This window comes from Pithys albifrons, chromosome 5 (assembly GCF_047495875.1).
Source record: "Pithys albifrons albifrons isolate INPA30051 chromosome 5, PitAlb_v1, whole genome shotgun sequence".
NCBI classification, from domain to species: Eukaryota; Metazoa; Chordata; class Aves; order Passeriformes; family Thamnophilidae; genus Pithys; species Pithys albifrons.
In genome coordinates, this window is record NC_092462.1 from 4689998 (window position 1) to 4708391 (window position 18394).

Consider the following 18394-nt stretch of genomic DNA (forward strand, 5'->3'; position numbering starts at 1 on the left):
CTGGTGAAGGAACTGGAGCACAAGTGCTGTGGGGAGAGGCTGAGGGAGCTGGGGGTGTTTAGCCTGGAGAAGAGGAGGCTCAGAGGTGACCTCATCACTGTCTGGAACTACCTGAAGGGAAATTCTGGCCAGGTGGGGGTTGGTCTCTTCTCCCAGGCACTCAGCAATAGGACAAGGGGGCACGATGGGCTCAAGCTCTGCCAGGGGAAATTGAAGTTGGAGATCAGAAAAAACTCTTTCCAGAGAATCAGGCATTGGAATGGGCTGCCCAGAGAGGGAGTGGATTCCCCATCCCTGGAGGTTTTTAAAGTGAGATTGGCCGTGGCACTGAGTGCCATGATCTGGTAAAGGGACTGGAGTTGGACCAAGGGTTGGACTTGATGATCTCGGAGGTCTTTTCCAACCCAATCAATTCTATGATTCTGGTGTGATTTTGGCTATCAAAAGTCTAATATTTAGTCACTGTCTTACTCCTGTTAAGGTCATGTACTATTACCCATGGCCAGTTGTTAGTTGGTTACTATTAATTTGGGTGTGCTGAAAGAGGAGTTTGGAACTGCATAAACTTAATAATGTCAAGAGGGTGCAAAAAATAAAGCTGGTAATTAGCAGCAAATGTTGCAAACATAGGAAGCTGCATATCTGTCTTACAGGGTTTAAAATGTGTTTATTGTGCCTTTAAAGATATAAATCATTGTTCTTTAACTTAAAAACTGAGCATGAATTATCCAAAGCCATGTGACTGCTGGTATCTGACTGGTGGTCAGAGCAGTTTCACTGGAGTGAACTAGTTGTGTGGGATGGAAAATAAGGAGATCTGTGGCGACTGGGAAAGCACCCTGGGTGCTCTTGGTTATGAAATGGATCAATACTCATACAGAAACTTTCATAGAGGGACAAGTTTTAAATGAGATAGCTATCCATCTTTGTTCTCCCAGTGACTTTTCAACCTACAGTTTCTTTATTCCCCAAAGGGATTTACTGTTTGCTTTGTACCTCTGCAGCTCTTCATCTGACCTTTATCACTCTGCTGCCCACTGAGTTGTACTTAAAGCCTAAAAAAAGCGTATGTGTCACACTGGGAAATTTGCCAGAGAATTGTCTCAAACACTGAGATGGATCTTATGAAAACCAGATAATACTAGCTAGAAAATTTTTCACCATCTCACACAGGTGTCACTTTTTCATTTTTGTCCTTTTTTCCCACCCTGTGTCATTCTGAAATGGTTTTGAAAACTTCTCAGGTGTTCTAATAAAAAAGCACTCAAGAAAGAGCAAGATTGATTCATAGCCATCAGTAACCTGTTGAGTAGACACCTCCCATCCCAAAAAACTCCTCTCAGCTCTGCTATTGTGTAGCTGCTCTTGTTTTTACCAGAAATTCCATCCTGGACCTGAGAAATGGTTTTTGTTTAAAGTTTTGTCAGACTTTCAGTGAAAGTTGCAGAGTTTCGGTTTCGCAAAATTGTTGTCCTCCAGTGGAAAAACTTGCCCTGAAAAATTCCCAGCCCAGTCTACTTCTGAGTTTACCTTGCACAACATCTTTTTAAGCAAAGTCTTTTGGTGCAGAACAGTTGCCCTTCAGGAGGACGTTTCAAAGGCAACAGTGGAAAAGGAGCTTGAAGGCAGGAGGTTCCCAGTACTTTGTAATAACATTTTTAATGCCAGGTCAGGTTGTTAACCTGGTGTTTGTCTAGGTCTTTGTAGGGCCATGCTGTAAAATAGATAATGGAAAGAATCTGTAGAAATAAAATAGAACCCTGAAGACTGTTTTGAATCAAAATTACTTCAGATTTGAAGAGCAGTTGCAGTTACACTTGCCCAGCTTAGACTGTGAACCCAGTGAAAGGTTGAGACCGAATGAATCAAAAAAGTGGAGGAGGATGGGGAAAGGAAGAAGAATTTCTGAAGGCAGTTTCACCAAACAACTTATTCATGTCTGCTTGTCTAAACATATTCCTGTAAAGTTAGGGGTGGAAACAAGTAGGGGAGTAGTGTAGTGTAGCAGTGAACAGAACATGGGGCACCTGAAGAGACTGAGAGTTCAAGCAGAAATACCCACCAAGAAGGGAGGCAGGAAGCTGATAAGGAATGCTCAGAGCTGTTGTTTAGCTGCAGGTGCTGGGTTAGTAATTCAGAAATATGCCAAGTTCTCCATGGCCAGGAGAGCAGCAGCACTCTGAGCTGAAGGGAAGTGTAAATCTTCCAGGGATAACACAGAGCATGGAAGTTTTTCTGCTTGTTATTTGTTTTCAGGTGACACTTCTCCCAGTGGTACCTGTGACATAAGGTGGGACAAGATTTGCCAGTGCCTTGTCCCCTCTGGTGTTAATGCAAGGGTTGTGTCAGGCACCATTAAAGGGTCTTATCTAAAGAGGAGAAGGAGGATAGAAGAGAGTGAAAGACTGAATGAGGAGGAGTAAGTTGAGATTAAGAAAGAATTGAATATAGGAAGAAGAAATGGAGATGATTAAGTAGATGGCATTGGAACTGTGCCTGTGAAAGAGAACACAACATGCAATCAACAGCACACTTTTAAAGCTTAAAAACTAGGGAGTTTTATGCCTACTTTAGGTAGATTTGATGTCAAGGTATTTTTGCTTCACCATACCTGTTTTCCACACAATGGAAGACCCCAAAAACCATCCCCACCATGTTACAAAAATGTTCAGTCTCATCACAGAGTGTATTTGAGTGGTTAAGTAAATTTTGGTGGGTGTTTTGAGTTTCCTGTGTGTGCTTTGCTCACAGAACCCAGGCAAAGAGCCTGTGGTGTTCTTGATTCTGCTTTAAATACACACCCAGATAAGCCAGATGTTTCTTGCTGTGCTGACTTGACTCGCTGATGTCTTTGTATACTTCATTTCTTAAGCAGCCTTGAAAAGAGAGATCATACATGTGAGGCAGCAAAATACTGTAGAAATGTCCACTTACTTCTTTACAGACACTGAATTTAAAACTGGCCTCACCATTAGCAAGTGCCCATTGTCTGAGGAGGTGGCTCATGCCCTTGGGAAAAGCATTCCTGGGGCACCAGGTGAGCTGGCAGGGGTATGGTATGTGCGTGCTGGGGGCCATACCTACGTGTCTTCATGCAGGTCTGGTGCCACTGACTTTGGGTCATGGGCAGGTAAACGTTGCCTTTTCCTCCTTGGGAAGTTCAGCAAACCCTAAAGTGTCTTGTGTTGAAAAAGTCACCTTTGTAACTTTTGATCATTAGTTCTTTCTCAGAAATGGGGGCACTGTAGCTCTTTTTAGTTAAGCTCCCTTTTCAGATGTTATTTCCCTATATTTGAGGGTTGCTGAGATTATTTTTTACAAGCTGGGTGGTGCCAGGAGGAGGAGGGAGAGAAGGGAGGAGGCCTGTTCCTTTGTCAGCTGCCTGCTGCCCTCTTGTGCAATGATCAGCTCTTTACACCAGTGTTTCCTGACCATCCATAAAGGCAGTGAGAAGCTTGCAGTTGCTTCTTGGTGTGATGAAATGCTGGATTTGGTGTCCCAATCTCACATGCTTTTCTGTATTGCACTTCCTGCAGAGCTTGTTTTCCATTCAGCCCCCGCTTCAAATCAGTCTTGACCCTTTTTTCATTCATTGTCTCTGCATGTGTTGTAAGGATTTGAGGGAGGATGGCAAGAACTGCTCTGTCACAGCATTAAAGCATTTGTCTCATCTGTTGTGATACATTTGATATGAGATGTACTGTGTCTTCTACTGCATTTGGTTTGTGAGTGGTTTCCTCACTTCTTTGGCTTAAAAGTGAAAATCTTTCTCAGTTCTTTGTTGTCAGGGTGTGCTCCTGGGGTTGGTAAGGAGTTTATGCCACTACACATTAGCAGTATGTTCAACTCTTTTTCCATTCTAATGGAATTGTGCAGCTGATGGGTATGCACTAAGTGCCTGAAAATCTTTGAAAACAGAAAGGACATTGGAGGCAGCACAGCAGAAGGAAAAAAAGTGAACTGGAGTGGGAGAACAAATGTGGGAAATTAGAAGAATGGGGAGAAGATAGAGAATCAAGGATGAACATGGAGAAGGGACAGGAAACAGCAGAGTTTAATAAGGTCATCTTGAAAAAGTGAAAAGAGGGAGAAGTAACAAGGCCCTTTACAAAGAATCTAAGAGGAGCAGGACAACTCCTGAGAGGTTGTTGGGCAGTTAACAAAGGGGAACATGGACACAGCATTTGTACAGCCTTTTGCAAAGCAATGGGAAGGGAGCTGCTGAGCAGCCAGACGGATGTGAGGGATAGTTTCATGTCCACCTCCTGGGGATACAGCAGAAGGAATATTGGGAACTTGTCAGCTATATAAGCAGGAAAAGTAAAAACTAAGTGGGAAGCAGAGAAGTTATTTTGTCTGCAGTGTATCTCAAAGCTTACTGTGATGAGAATGATTTTCAGTTTACCTGTTTGGTGTCTGAAACTGCCCTGAACTTCCATACAGTCATCAGAAGGTGGCAGCACAGCAACTGAGATCAGCAGCTTGGGCAAAGATGCTTGAATAGGAAATGTTCTTTTTCACCCTGGCTGTTTCTACATGGCTCATCAGCACAAGTGCAAAGCAGAGAACACTGGAGGGCAGCTTTGTTTTGTTAGCTCCCAAAGCTGTCAGGACAATATGCAGGGGGTGTAACAAAACCTTATTGAGAGAGATCACAGTACAAAGCAACATTTGAGATTTTTCTTTTACATGTTCACGGATATCTAGGTCAATTTGGGCAAAATTGTGCCTGGACTTCTCAGTAGAGTTGATAGTTGAGTTACTCTAGTGTTGGCATAATTGCCTGTGTTTTGGGAGGTTCTGTGTTCCCTAATGCATTAGCACATACCCATGCAATGCACAAAGTACATTGTACTGTGTGCTCCAGCAAATACTTGAGTGCACCAGAAGCATAAAGCCTTCTGTTCGTGCTTCTGTATGATCTGTTTGGGGTTCTGTGAGGTTTGTAGCATTCCAACTGGAGTTGCAATAAAATGTCTACACAGTGAACCCTGTACTTGGGAAGACAGTGTAGCCTGGCCACAGGGCCTCTGGGTCTGTTTGCTTCCCACAGTGCAGTGTCAGGATACTTTCACACAGGAGAGACAGTTATATTAGCCACTAAAAATATTTCTGAAATACTATTTAATCTGTATTTATTTTTCAGTTTCCTTCCATTTTAAAAGCAAAGAAAAGCCTACTCCAAATATTTTCCTTCCTGTGTTTTTTAACGTGGTTGTAGCTGTAGGTGGAAATACTGAAAGGTGCAAGTGAGAAATAAAACCAGTGTATCTCTGCAAAATTGTGTTCTACCAGGAAAGAAAGACTGTGGTGTGTTTAGCAAATACACACTTGGAGACACTGTCAGCCAAAGAAAGTAGTCTCAACATTTTGGCTTGCATTTGAATCCTACATAGTTTGAGTGAGATTCATCACATCCAGGAATGGCCTTCAAATATGTAGTTATCTGTGTGAGAACTGTTCCCTGGGGGTTTTCCAGTCCCCTGTACTGCATTCCTGGTTTGGAGTGGGGGAATTGTTCCTGAGTATTTCTGCTTCTCCTCACTGAATGAACAGATGCCTCAGACTTGACTGATAGTTAATTCTGCTCGGATCTCAGCATGCCTGGCTCCCACTGGCTTCTCATGTGCAAAGATAGGGGGTTTATATCCTATTCTTTTGCTTTTCCTTCCAAACACTTTCACAGGGACATCTGAGGTGCAGACTCATGTGTTCACCATGACTGAACTATTCAGGAGCTGACAGGAGGGAACTTGCTCATCCAGAGCCTTGGGAGTCAGTCTGCTGGCTCTTCCTCTGAGAGAGCACATCACCCTCTGTCCTGGACTAAGAGCAGTTTGTGCCTGAAGCCTCCAGTGATTTATGGCACTTAATCATTTTTCAAGGATTTTTTTCAAGGAAAGCAGGCCCAACAAGTGCAGTTGTGTGATGACAGAAAACACAATGAAAGGAGTTACTGTTTGAGTCAGTGTTTTCTGAAATGGGGAGGAAGTGTTTAGTCTTTGTTTTGTTAGAACTTTGTGCTTTGTTGTTGGTCCATTTTTGTGATGTTTGAGGAAAATAGGATTTTTGTAAAAGATAAAACATAGCTACGATTTTAAAGTATAATAGCTAAAAATACACTTTTTTTCTAACTTCACATCCTATCAAATTGGGATTTGAAAAAAGGATTGACATTTGAAAGCAAGGAAGAAGTAAGAAGAGAGAGAAGGGTTAAAAACAGGCTGGATAATTGTTACTTCTTGAGATACGTGTTCAGGTGTTTGACTTTATTCTGGGTAGAGTCAAACAGGAAGTTATCGGGTTTGTTCATGGCAGACTAAAGCAATCTGGGTGATGTCACTGAACCTGCCATGAGTTTGCCAAAGCAATTTATCAAGCCAATGAAAAGCCAGTTTTCTAAAAAAGGTATTCAAGTGAGATGGGAACAATAAAACATTAATGACTCCTTAATGGCTATGTAAGGAAGATGAACTTTGTATGCCATGTCCCTGATCTATTGATAAACTGATGACAGTGTAGGCTAATATAGTTCACTGGTGGGCAACTGTTAGGATAGGAATGGTTTATAAAGAAAATCAGGGTAGGGTCTAATCCAAGCAATCCCTTCTGTGTTTGTACACAAGAAGCCAGTGGGAGCCAGGTTTGCTGGGACTGACCCAGAATTAACTACTGGTCAAGTCTGAATCATCTGTTCATTCAGTGAAGAGAAGCAGAAATACTCAGGAACAATTCCCCCCACTCCAAACCAGGTATGTACTATAAGGGGCTGGAAAACCCCCAAGGAACAGGTCTCACTCAGATAACTAATAAAAAAAATTTGTAAAGAAAAGAACAAAAGAAGCTTGTGTTAGCTGAAATTGTTTAATATCAGAGACATATAAATTAATCAGACCACATAGTCCTTAGTATCAACATTTCCTTTACAGAAATGCAATAAATAATTAAATTAGACAAGTCAATGGGTATAAAAATAAAGAATCTTCTCAGGAAAAGTAAATATTATACAGAATTGTATATACCATGCTAAAACACATCTTGAAGTGCCTGCACAGGGCACTTATGATCAAAATCATAAATACATTGTAAAGCCTCCCTGGGAGGTAATGAGCTTTTGCAAAAGGCTTACACTATATGCTCAGTTAATGAAAAATACATGGTTTTTGCAGAGAGTGCACTTAGAACAAAGAGAGTCCATCTGACAAAAGTTAAGATTGTGTACACATCCTGATGTGTGATATCTGGTTCTTTCTAGGGTCATGGGGTCCTCCTGGGGTATCTTCATTTCTTATTCTGAGGATGGTGTTGCAGAACAAGATGATGTCTTCTTGAACACTGATTTGCCCTGTACAGATTTCTTGCTCTTCATTCATCCTGTTCTTCAAATAATACGCTCTGAATAATACACTCACTCTTTCACAACTCTGGCAAATCAAAGAGTTAGTACTCTGTAAACCAAAGCATGTTTGAAGGGTACAGAGTTGCCCACAGTGGTGGTGCTGACACTGCCCAGAAGTCTGTTGTTAACCAACATCAGCTGTGATAGTTCTGTAATTAATACTCTCCATACATAGCTGGACTGGATTGTCCAAGAATTTCAGTTTTCTGCAACATCTCACAGCAGTGAACCCTCTTAAGTTACATTTGTTGCAGTTTCTCACTAGTTTTTTGAATCCTACCAATGAGCATTTTGAATGAAGTTGTTCTGCAGGTGCAAGAAATAGCCTCAATTAACAAACAAGTGTATTATGTTTTAAAACAAGGAAGAAAACCTCGTTAGCACTATGCTTGCTGTGATAAGATCCATAGTTAAAAGGAGTGAAGCGAGTCACTAAACAGAAATAGCTGCATTACTTACTGCATTATGTGCTGCCTCCTGTACAAACCCCAGAAACTGCTGCAGTGTGGGCAGGAGTAACCAATTAGCTTATGACATTCCTGTAGGGAATTGCTTTCCATTTGGGAAATATCCATTCCAAGTTAAGTTCCTTCTCAATGCTTTACAATGATTGCTAATAAATATGTAATGTACAATGTTGTCTTTGTTAGAGCATGCTGATAACATTTCATCTGCACAAGAATTTTAACAGGCTCTCTTAGAATATTCACTTGAAGGCACTTAGCAAGTTACTTGGAAACACATTTACAAATATACATACAGTATTCTTTTTACAAAAATAAATCTCTTTCCCAAAAACTCTACACATGCAAATATTCCATGAAAGTGAGTGAAAAGTGCTGGTTTAGTGGTTGACCCTCTGGGAATCACCAAAGAAAGGCACTTAATTCAGGATAAAGACATTAATTCAACTCCAGAAAAATACAAATGTAGGAGCATCAGCAGGTACACTGCAACTGCAGGACTTGCTTTAATATTTTCCCAGTTGTTTTGATCCAAATGTGAAATTAAATTTTATCCTGACTTCCCCTGCCTCTGTAACTTTAAAATCCATTGCAGTCACAGCAGCAGCTTTGCATATTGCTCACCAGTTGGTGGTGAAGGGACTCCATGGGCAGGTGAGCCAGAAATGAGGATAGAAGGTGCAGAAAGAGCATCATTTAAATAAGCTCAGTAGCTTGATTGACTTGCACAAGAGTGGTGGCTGATGTTTAGAATGCTCATTCTCATGCAGTAATGTGGAGACATTGAGGTATGAGATAGAACGTTACTCAGAGCTTGCAAAGCAGTTTTTGAAACAGAAAAAGTAGAAAAGGAGAAGAAAAATGGCCATCACCAGAAACAAGGAGAGTTCAATGTGGAGATTTGTTGTTGCCCTAAGGCAGCAAAGCTGCTTGTATTAGTTTTCCTTTAGGCCAACATTGCTAGGAATGGAAATATTTTTAATAGTACCTCACTATTTGTGGAGGTAACTAAGCTTGTGATTTTCCATTGTAACACTAGACGTAGTTTTCCAGTTTCCTCTTTATACCACATTTCTACTAAGTAGAGAGAAAAATTACCTGAAAGGTTAATTTTTACTGGAAGGCTCTTCCAGGATCAGTTTCCTCATGTGGGGCTAATATCTGTTTGGGGGTAAATTAGCAGGTACTGCTCAGGTGGGAGAGTCCAGAGGTTCAGAATCATTGCAAGCAGAATATGGTGGTATATAATTAAGCTGCTAAAAGAACTTTTTAGAGCTGTGATACTCACTTTATTTTAAAAAGTTTCAGTGGTATCTGGCCATTCTGTTCCACAAAAATGTTCAGGATTAAGAAGCTGTACAGGCAGGTTTCCAAGTAACAAAAAACTTGACTGATTTTAAAGAAAAAACTGCAAGTAAAGCTTAAATTGTTAAAATTAGTGAAGAGGAGAGAGAAGGAATAGTGTTAATAAAGTACATGAGTTTAAGTGTAAAATATTGTCCTCTGAGAAAGAGCAATATGCATTTGAGCTGCTTCACTCTGAATAATCATCAGTTACTGTGTTCGTTGGACCTTTTGCTGTGGCTGGTAATGCCTCTGCTCTATTTATCATGTTTTGTTGGGGCAGTCTATGTGGAATTCCACCTTCTGAAATGTGTTTTTCCCTCCAAAATCCTGTATGCCCACTTAGAGCATGTGTGTTACTCCACTCCCTATTGAAACCTGTGGCAAATGTGCCATTAACTTCAAGATATTAATCACAGGTCAGACCTGTGCCATACAGTATGATTTGTAAATGTTTTTCCAGTATTTACAAGACAGTCAAATGCAGGATATTTTTCCATAGTTAGCTGAGATACAGAGCTTATAAATAGAATTGTGTGTGTGGTATATTTGTTCATTTTCTTAAAAAGGTTTCAGGTATCTCAGCATGGGATTCATTTAAGATGAAAGCAAAGGTACAGAAGTACCTGTCTCTTGTCTTTCTAAGCAGAAGATGACAGTGAAGTCCCTTAAGAGAACATATTTTTGTGAAATTACAATTCAGTTTTCACTGTAAGGTTGGGTTAGGGTCACTTTCATAACAGCATCCATCTTAGAAATAGCCATCCAAAAATGATTCCTTAATACTTTGGGAGAAGCTTCTGCTTACCACACACACACACACACACACACAACAGAGCATTAGAGCAATGGAAAATATTTACATTTTTCACATCTTAAATAACATAGTGTCTGCTTTAAAAAGTAGATTTTCAGTAGCCTTCAGCTCTGGTGTGTCCTTCATTCGTTCTTTAATAACTGTAAAAACAATACATGGTTAGAAATGATGGAAAATAAGGATATTGTAACAGTTTGCAAAATGTTAGAAAGCACCCAGGAGCACTCAGCTCTTCTTACCTTTTGGATTAGTTTTGCAAAACTCTTCAAAAACTCTTTGGGGGTTTTCTTCTCATAAGATTCACAGGAAAACTCACACTGCTGGAAGATAAAGAAAATGATGCCACTTCTAACCAGCATATCAGAATCATAGATGAGCCTACGAACTTTCTCACTGAGAAATCCAGAGGGTTGTAAGCAAAGCCTTTTCCAGCTGGAAAAGCTTAGACACAAGCTATTTCAGAAAGGCAGAGAATTTAGTAATGGCACTTCCAGTCACATTTTTGCAGTGATCCCTGTCTTTTGCCAGCCCAGGTGTGGCTGCCAAGCTTGTCCATGTGATTGATTAGGATCGCAGTGAATGCCCCTCCCAAAAGTGCAAAAATTGGACATTTTTTAAGTTCCAAAGTAACAAAAAGCAGATCGGTTTTTTTAATAACTTCTTTCTACAATACTACCATTGCAGGTGGTCTCTGCTGCAGAAAATAAGGAGCAATGATCAGGTTTATGAGCATTGTGAGGAAATCCTACCTTTCCAGGCCCTCTGAAGGTGAATCTGCTGAGGACTCTAATGGCTTTGGTGAATGTTGCATTCACTTGGCTGTTTATTGGTTGTAATTTCGGTGTGCCCTTCTTGAAGCAGGTCACAGCTGTCTCCAGACATCCCTCCTAGGGCAGGGAGAGAAGGAACTGTTTTAAAGCCAGTGTTGCAGCATTTTTCATGCATGTGTTAGGTTATAGTCCATGTACAAAAGTCAGTATCCAGAGTATTAATTGAGAATATTCAACTGTACTCTTTTTTTTTTTAGTTAGCTTTGGGTATGCAAGAGATCTTTAACCTTTACTTTGCCTGTTCTTTGATTAATTCATTAAATTCTTAGCATATCCTAACTAAAATTTCCACTTGGATGTTAATCATGACAGCAATTGAAAAAGAATTGCTCCTGAAGAGTGGATCATAATACATGTAGTTGGTTTTCACAAGCCATGAGCATTTTATTTTTTTAAAACTACAAATATCTCTCAGTGCTACATATGGGAATATGCTTCTTCCTTCCTAATTTTTGTGCCATTTCTAATATTGCTTAATAATAACTATTGATGTAGAACTATTGAAACATTCTCACACGATAGCATGAGAGAGGAATATGGAAAATACCACCAAAACAGACCTGACAGTCAACAGAGAAAGTAGAGCAGTGTTTAGTGAAGCCAGTTTCTAAGTTGCTTTCTGTCTTCCAAAGAAGGAAACATTTAGAACTACTGATCAGACACATTAGAAAGGCTCCAAAGCCATCGCCCCTGTGTTGCATACCAACTGCTGCCCAAGCTGAGTCTCATCTGGGTTTGAGAGATGTTGCTGCTTGGGCAAGGACAAGGCAAACTCCATGGAAGTTGCTTGTAGCAACTCTCACTAGCAACGTTTTATATTGGTTAGAGATAAGATTTTGTTTTCCTTAAAAGCCATGCATTTTTGTTTGCTTCAAGCATCTTACCGTAACCAGTTTTGCTTACTGGAAAAAAAACCATTTGTCTTTAAAAAAGAGATCGATTTTCCAGCTGAAACTGAAAACATTTTCTGTCTCATCCGTGATGAGCTGAGAAACCAGCATTTCTCATCTAGGCTGCCTCTTTTCTTTCTGCTGAGTTGACAGTCAGCTGCAGGCAGGCCAGCGGTCAGAGGGCCGCGGGGCTTGTGGAGTTTGGTGCGAGGTCACGGGCTGAGCACTTGGATAAAGAGGCATTCAGGAGCACAGACCCCTGGCAATGTCTGAGGGGGGCTTGGCGAGCATGTGAACTACTTGTCTCAGAGCAATTTGCAGCAGGACTCTGCATCTGACTCAAAGTGACTTCACAGATCAGACTGTAAAGCCCTCGCTTCCGGAATTAGTGATCAGCGGGGTTAGACACAGCCTGTGTAAATCAGCACTGTGGTACTGACTTCAGCTTAGCTTCCCTCCAGGCTGGAATCACTTCAGCATTAAGATTGTTTTCTCAGCCTCAGCATGATTTTCCTTGGGTTGATGTCCCCTTGCCTCCCTGGAAAGTTGTGTGGGATTGTATTGGGACTAACAGTCCACACAGAGGAACCTCAAGGAAGTCAAAACAGATCGTGAGAAACCACCTAGTTTTGAGGGTTACAAAAGGTAGTTTCCTGCTTCAATATTCAAAACCAAATTTACATCTGGCATAAGGCAGGTAGCATAACCCAGGTAACATCCAATACCAATATTTTTGGTATTTGAAATACAGCTAAATGAACGACTTCTGATTAAATCAAGTTTCATTAGGGTGTGATGGCACCTCATCACCCCAAGTGCTGCTTTGGCACACTGTAATTCATGTCTTAATAACCCTGTTGGGTGAAAAGCTTGTTCATATGGTTGCTGGAGATAATTACTATTAGCTTTGAATGTTTTTCATCAGAAGTTGAACCCTTATCAACTTCCTATGTTCTAAATGCGTGTGTCTGTCTTCTCTAGTATTCAGTGGAGGTACTTAGGACCTCCCAGAATCAGACTGTAAAGCCCTAAGCTGCAAGTGAACTCTTGTCTTCCTTCCTGAGGTGTGTTTTTTTTTTTTTGAGAAAAAACCCAACAACCTGATGAAGCAATTAGTCACTAGTTGTACTTGCTTTGTTTCAGAGCTAGGCAAACACTGTAGTAAAATGACAGCTAATCATCTGCTTTTCAGTTTGACACAAGTTAGAAAGAGTGTTAATAAAAAGAAACCACCAGCAATTAGTTGGGGTGCATTGGGTTTGTGCACTGCAGTTGTTTCCAGCAATGCAAAGGGCTGTCTCTGTTTTGGTCGTGCTTCTGTATATTTTTGGCAAGTAGAAAATGCACCCAACTGTAAAGCCTGGGAGGAGGGCAACCAAAACCTGTGTGAAATGAGGTGAGTTCCTTTCCTTTCTTCTTGAAGCTGCTTTACAAGAGAATTTGCAGTCCTGATAGATGGTTTTTGTAAAAATGCTTGTAGCATTACAGTGTAATAATATGTAATGACAATTTTTATATGCCAGCCAAGTTCGTTTGTGTTATGAAAAAATTGTCAGGGCTCAAAAATTTGAGACAGCTGATACCAAAAGTATAATATTAGATTAGCCCCAGTTCGCTCTAGACCTTTGTTGCATGTTGAGAATTATCAAAGCAGATGCATTTAAGACATGTTACTATGATTGGCATTTAATTTTGTGGTACATCCTCCATCCCACCACTTTTGAGTATGCACAGACTTTCTGTGACTGATACTGTAAATTTACTACATATAAGAAGTCCCTGACCTTGGAACATGCAAAATACCAGCATTAAATAATGTATAAGTAAATACCAGCATTAAATACTGTATAAGTAAATACCAGTATTAAGGAGGGATTCAGGAAGGGCTCTTCTTGTATTTTTAACTAGCTATAATCCCCAGAGAATATTTGCAGAATGCAGTTCTATCTTTCTGTTGGTAGCACAACCCTTGCACACAAATAGTCTCAGAGAGACCACTGTGACTGCATATGATGAGAGGAAGTGCTCTCTGTTGTGGCCTTACAGTGCCACTATGGGCATTCAGCCTCAGTGGGAGGGAAAGGGGGTTCCTTTGGATTCAGCTGCTGCTCCCAGCATGGCTGAAGCTCCCAGCAGCCGGAGGCACTTCCACTCCCAAAACCTGCATCCTCAAAAGTACTGCTGCTCATCTGGATCCTGTATGAATCCTCACTGAGCACTTCAGTATTGAATAAATGGATCCCGTGCAACTCTGAATCTGTGGGTGGCTTAGAGTCCACATAACAACAGTAAAATAATAATTCAGACAGCAAAATATAAACACTTCTGCCATTAAATATCCAAAAATAAGGAACTTCTATAAAAAAGTATTTTCTTGTTCAGTCTAGCTTGCTTTTAGAGTACTAGGTCAGTGATCTGAAGATTCTTGCATGTGCCATTTGTCAATAGGATAAACGAATACAAAATCAAATGAATAGAAAGAAATGTTAAAGCATTCTCACCCCAGGGTTTTCAGGTGTATGGAGCAGTTCAACATCCTACAATAAAACAAATCTAAGTTAGAAAAGTTTTGAAAGTGATGCCCCTCACAAGATAAATACTAAACAACACATTGTGCTTGGAAACAATTCCAGTATTATGACAAATACTTTGCTTACCTTATCTTTCACTGTGAGTTCTAACTCTTCAATTACCCTGAAGATCTGTCTGTATTTTACTGCTCTGTGTGAAGCTGCAGCCAGCACTGTGCTGGAACAGAAGGAAAGCACAAAGAAAATAATCATCCTCTCCATCCTGATCAGTTTTGTTTCAAAATAGGCCAGGAGCGAAGTTGTGCTGTTCAAGTTTATCACTCCAGTTTGAGCTGTGCTCAGGTATGCTCTGCACCTACCTATATATTGCTCCCTGCTGGAGATGCAGAACCCACCCATTTCAGTTTGGAAAGCTTTGTAGAATGGATTAATGAGTAACCCTTTTTTCTTTTCCACTGGCTGGGTGCATGTGTGCGAGCTTGTGCGTGGGGGCGCAGGGATTGATGGAGTGAAAATGTGCCCCATCTGCACATTGGGCAGGAAAAAAAGAGAAAAGGGTGAATTCCCATTTTCACTTTGAGTCAAGTAGTAACAAGCAGCTACTTAGAAACCACAGGCTTAGGTAAACAAAGATGCTGCAGTTCTTAACAAATCTCTCCAATGCATCTGAAGCTCTTCTGGAGAAATATGACAGGACTTCCTTTCAGGATTTAAATATATTTATCTTACTTTATGGCTCCAAGGGATGTTTGTTGGCTAGTTCCCCCTGGTATCTATGAACCACCACTTGTACACTCTCAGCTTGGTTTCTGTTAGACCTGGGAGTGAAAGCTCATCTTGGCAATTAAGCCAGATGAAGTTTGCTTTGTATTTGCTTGGAACCAATACCAGATATACAGACAGCATTGTGGAGGGCATGCCCACTGGGACTGAGTATTTCAGGGAGACAGATTGCTAGATAAAGGTGAATCCCTGGATCCATGCCCATTACTAGGATGGGAACATTACTGGAAGACCAGGGAGTAAATCCATGTGAGTTCCAAGGGACACTATTACACATAGCAGCTAAACACATTCAATGATGTTCTTCAGCAGGTGGGCTCGAGCTGAGTTTTGTAATTTAATCTCTTCAAAGGAGGTGTGATACTGAGACCTGAGAATTCTCTTGAGGAATGTGGAAGTGCATTTGTTTCATATGGACTAGGGACTTACCATCAGCTCTAGGAATCAGTTGATTTTAAAATCACTGTTCTTCATATTTCATCACAGAGAGGGAAAAAACAATTTTAAATAGCTTGTATGTTTTATCATTAATAACTTAGTATTGTGGTGTTACCATTAGAAAGTTCCTGTGTTGAATTAATAGAGGGCAGTTAAAGTCTCTTGGACACTTTCACTGTGGTGAATAAAAAGGTAATCAAGTGTCTGTCAAAGGAAGTCTGCCTCTGAAAATCTGAAGATTTCAGATGGCTTTGGAGTTGCTTTACAAAATCTACACAGTTTGGACTTCACTTTGGTGTCTGGTAGTTTGTGTAATGCTGCCATTGTCTAAAATGCATCTGTGTGTTTCTGTCTGGTGGGTGAATCTGGGCTGTCAGGCTGGATCACCTGTTCATTTAAAAATGAGCATTTAAGCTGGGGAGAGCTCTGTCTGGCAGACTGAAGTGTTTGTTGTCTGTGTACAAATGATTATTTACTGCTTGCTGTTTGGATGCTTCAGTAATTTCTCATCTTTCAGAAAATGGATTGCTTGAGGGAATAGATGTTCCAGGTGTGTGTGTAGGTACTCACAGTCTCGTGCATGCACATACAGAATCTCTCCTGGTGAAAGCGATAGCTAATGACACCTGAGAGAACAGAAATGCAGAGAAAGGAAAACTGAAATAAGAAAGACTATTTTCTTCTACCATATAGTCATTTCTTGAAGAAAAGGTACTGTGATTTTTTTTTATTTTTTTTTTCTGTGGACACATTTTGAAATCATTTTAGATATGCAGCACAGCTGGATTGTGAAGTACAGAGTATCTCAATAGGTCTTATTCAAAAGTTTTGTTAATTTATAGCTAAGGTTTATTAATGGAAGTAAGCAGCATCTTTTGTTTGAGAAACCCTACGGTGGCCAATAGTTCTTTTCATTCCACCTCCTTCCATTCCATTCCTGTGAAGCTTTGCAAAATTTTATTTTGTCTGTTGTTCAACACCTCCCTGAGGGTGCTGAGAGGATGGAGAGATTCTTTCTGATGGTTGTATTCTTTACATGAAGAGAGGACTTAGCTCTGCTCCTGTTGAACTCCTAATGGACTGAGCATCCATCTTCTCTGTAGGTGGTTCCCAGTAACTTGAATGGATGTGCATTTATTCCCAATCCAGTTTTTGACTGCTCTTGGAAGTGTTGGTAGTGAAGGGGCAGGGTTGGTAATAATTTCTGCTTCTACTTTTTATTGTCAGTATTTTAACTCTGAATTCTTTTGAGAAGATCCTTTGAGCCCAGCTAGAGTAGGTGGTTGTACTAGCACTGTCAGCCTTTATTTTATACATTTTTATTTGTTTGATAGTTCAAAACTTTCCACTTGGATGTGTAATGTAGCTCTATTAGTCCTGACATCATTTGATGGCTTGCATTATGTCATGCAAAGACATCCCTGCAGATTGTTTGCAGGTCCAGACAACTTCAGAACCTCTGTGAAACTTCAGTTAATGCACAGTATGACTCTCCATGTGCTTTCAGAAATTCAGGGCTTGAAGGGACAGCACAGAGTGTGTTGGTCTGTGTCACTGCACAGCACTGCTGTGCAAGAGACAGTCTGTGATAGTAGAGGGGATAACATTGATTGTGGTGAAGATGGTCCAAGCATGGCTGTACGGCAACACCAGACACTGCTTGGGCAGTAAGTGAAGTGCTGGCATTTTCTGCCAGAAGCATCACAGAAAACCAGCAGACTTCATTCATTTACTGATCCAGCAGCAGCATTCATAGATTTGGTGGAGGCAGACTTCCACCAAACTCATGGGAGGTCAGATGGCTCTGTCTGGGATACTCCTAAATGAAATTAGTTGTATCAGAAAACAGTTTTAAAGCTGGCAGAGTAAATGAGAAGCTTAACAATGGGTATTTGGCAGTGTGGTGGCCTGTGGTTGTATATTGTGTCTCTAAAACTGGTTAGTCTTCTGTCTTGTGTTAGAGGCTGTAAGGTCACAATAGTTGCTTCAAGGAAGACATGCTGACAGAGAAAGTGAAATACAAGGACAAGGAAGGACTTCCTCTATGTCTAGGTAGTGGAGAAAACTCCTTGATATCCCTCTTATCAGATAAGAGCGAGCAACAACTTTTTTTATATACGTCACTTCTCTCTTGCGGCTTAGGAACATGCTGAGTCAAATAATGACACCTTCTCTCGCGCCATCGCTGGCCCAGCCCCAGCGGGATGGCTGGAGAGTGGAAACCTGAGAAACCTCCCGTGCCAGGCCGAGTCTTCCTCTTTCCTCTTTGCGACAGTGCCACCCAAGTGCTGAATGACTTCGACCCCGAAAGCCCAGTTCCCCCACCCACATTTTCCTTTGCAGTAGAGCTGAATGGAGGCTTTTCCCATTGCTTAGTCATTGCTATGGCTCAGCCAAGAAAGTCTGTAACGTACAGGGCTGCTTTCAAAGAATTTTTGTGAATTAGGTACGTTAAATTTCAGGTGTGTACTGCCTGTGGCTTGGGAGGGAACTGTAGGAAAGCAAGGGGAGGGAGTTATGCTAGAAAATGGGACACTAGGAAGGAAAACAAACCTGGGGAAAAAAATCTATCCTTAAATTGTATGTGCTATAAAAATCAGACTAAATATAACTCTGAATATAGTGACACAGACACTGAAATATTAAGACAACAATATAAAACCATTGATATTCTCCACAATGTTCCTCCAGAGTTAACCTATAGCGAGTTTCTAATCCTCAACCCCAGTGATGCTTGTTAAGCACATAGTTTTTAGCCTTATCAGCTACTAATAGCAAACTGTACTGAGCAAACATCCTGTCAACACCCAGAGCCTGATACAAGTCTATGCCCTCTGCGCAGAACCAAATATTCAGAGCTGTCCACTTTGTGACTGTGTTCTTTTGAGTCTTTATGCT

At 40.8% G+C, this 18394-nt stretch overlaps 2 protein-coding genes across 22 annotated transcripts in view; one reads left to right on the forward strand and one right to left on the reverse strand.

Annotated features, from left to right (window-relative positions):
• Window positions 1-18394, forward strand: part of BBS12 (Bardet-Biedl syndrome 12) — a 75985-nt gene that overhangs the window by 17755 nt on the left and 39836 nt on the right. For 19 of the 21 annotated variants that reach the window (XM_071555528.1, XM_071555537.1, XM_071555544.1 and 16 more), the window contains exon 1: window positions 12784-13140. The exons of the other annotated variants lie outside the window; for them this stretch is intronic. The gene's annotated coding sequence lies outside the window, so the exon portion shown is untranslated. Of the gene's footprint in view, window positions 1-12783; window positions 13141-18394 lie in introns of those variants that run through there. 21 annotated transcript variants of the gene reach the window in all.
• IL21 (interleukin 21) lies at window positions 10147-14536 on the reverse strand. The gene is made up of 5 exons (XM_071555856.1): window positions 14402-14536; window positions 14246-14281; window positions 10774-10911; window positions 10264-10344; window positions 10147-10164 (listed from the first exon to the last, which is right to left on the reverse strand). Exons 1-5 carry the CDS (start codon window positions 14534-14536, stop codon window positions 10147-10149), a joined length of 408 nt encoding a protein of 135 aa, XP_071411957.1.

Coding starts and splice junctions, on each gene's coding strand:
- IL21 (XM_071555856.1), bottom strand. CDS start 14,536: ATGGAGAGGATGATTATTTTCTTTGTGCTTTCCTTCTGTTCCAGCACA. Junction 14,282..14,401: donor AACTCACAGTGAAAGATAAG/GTAAGCAAAGTA, acceptor GTTTTATTGTAG/GATGTTGAACTGCTCCATAC. Junction 10,345..10,773: donor CCTTCAGAGGGCCTGGAAAG/GTAGGATTTCCT, acceptor TTTATCTTCCAG/CAGTGTGAGTTTTCCTGTGA.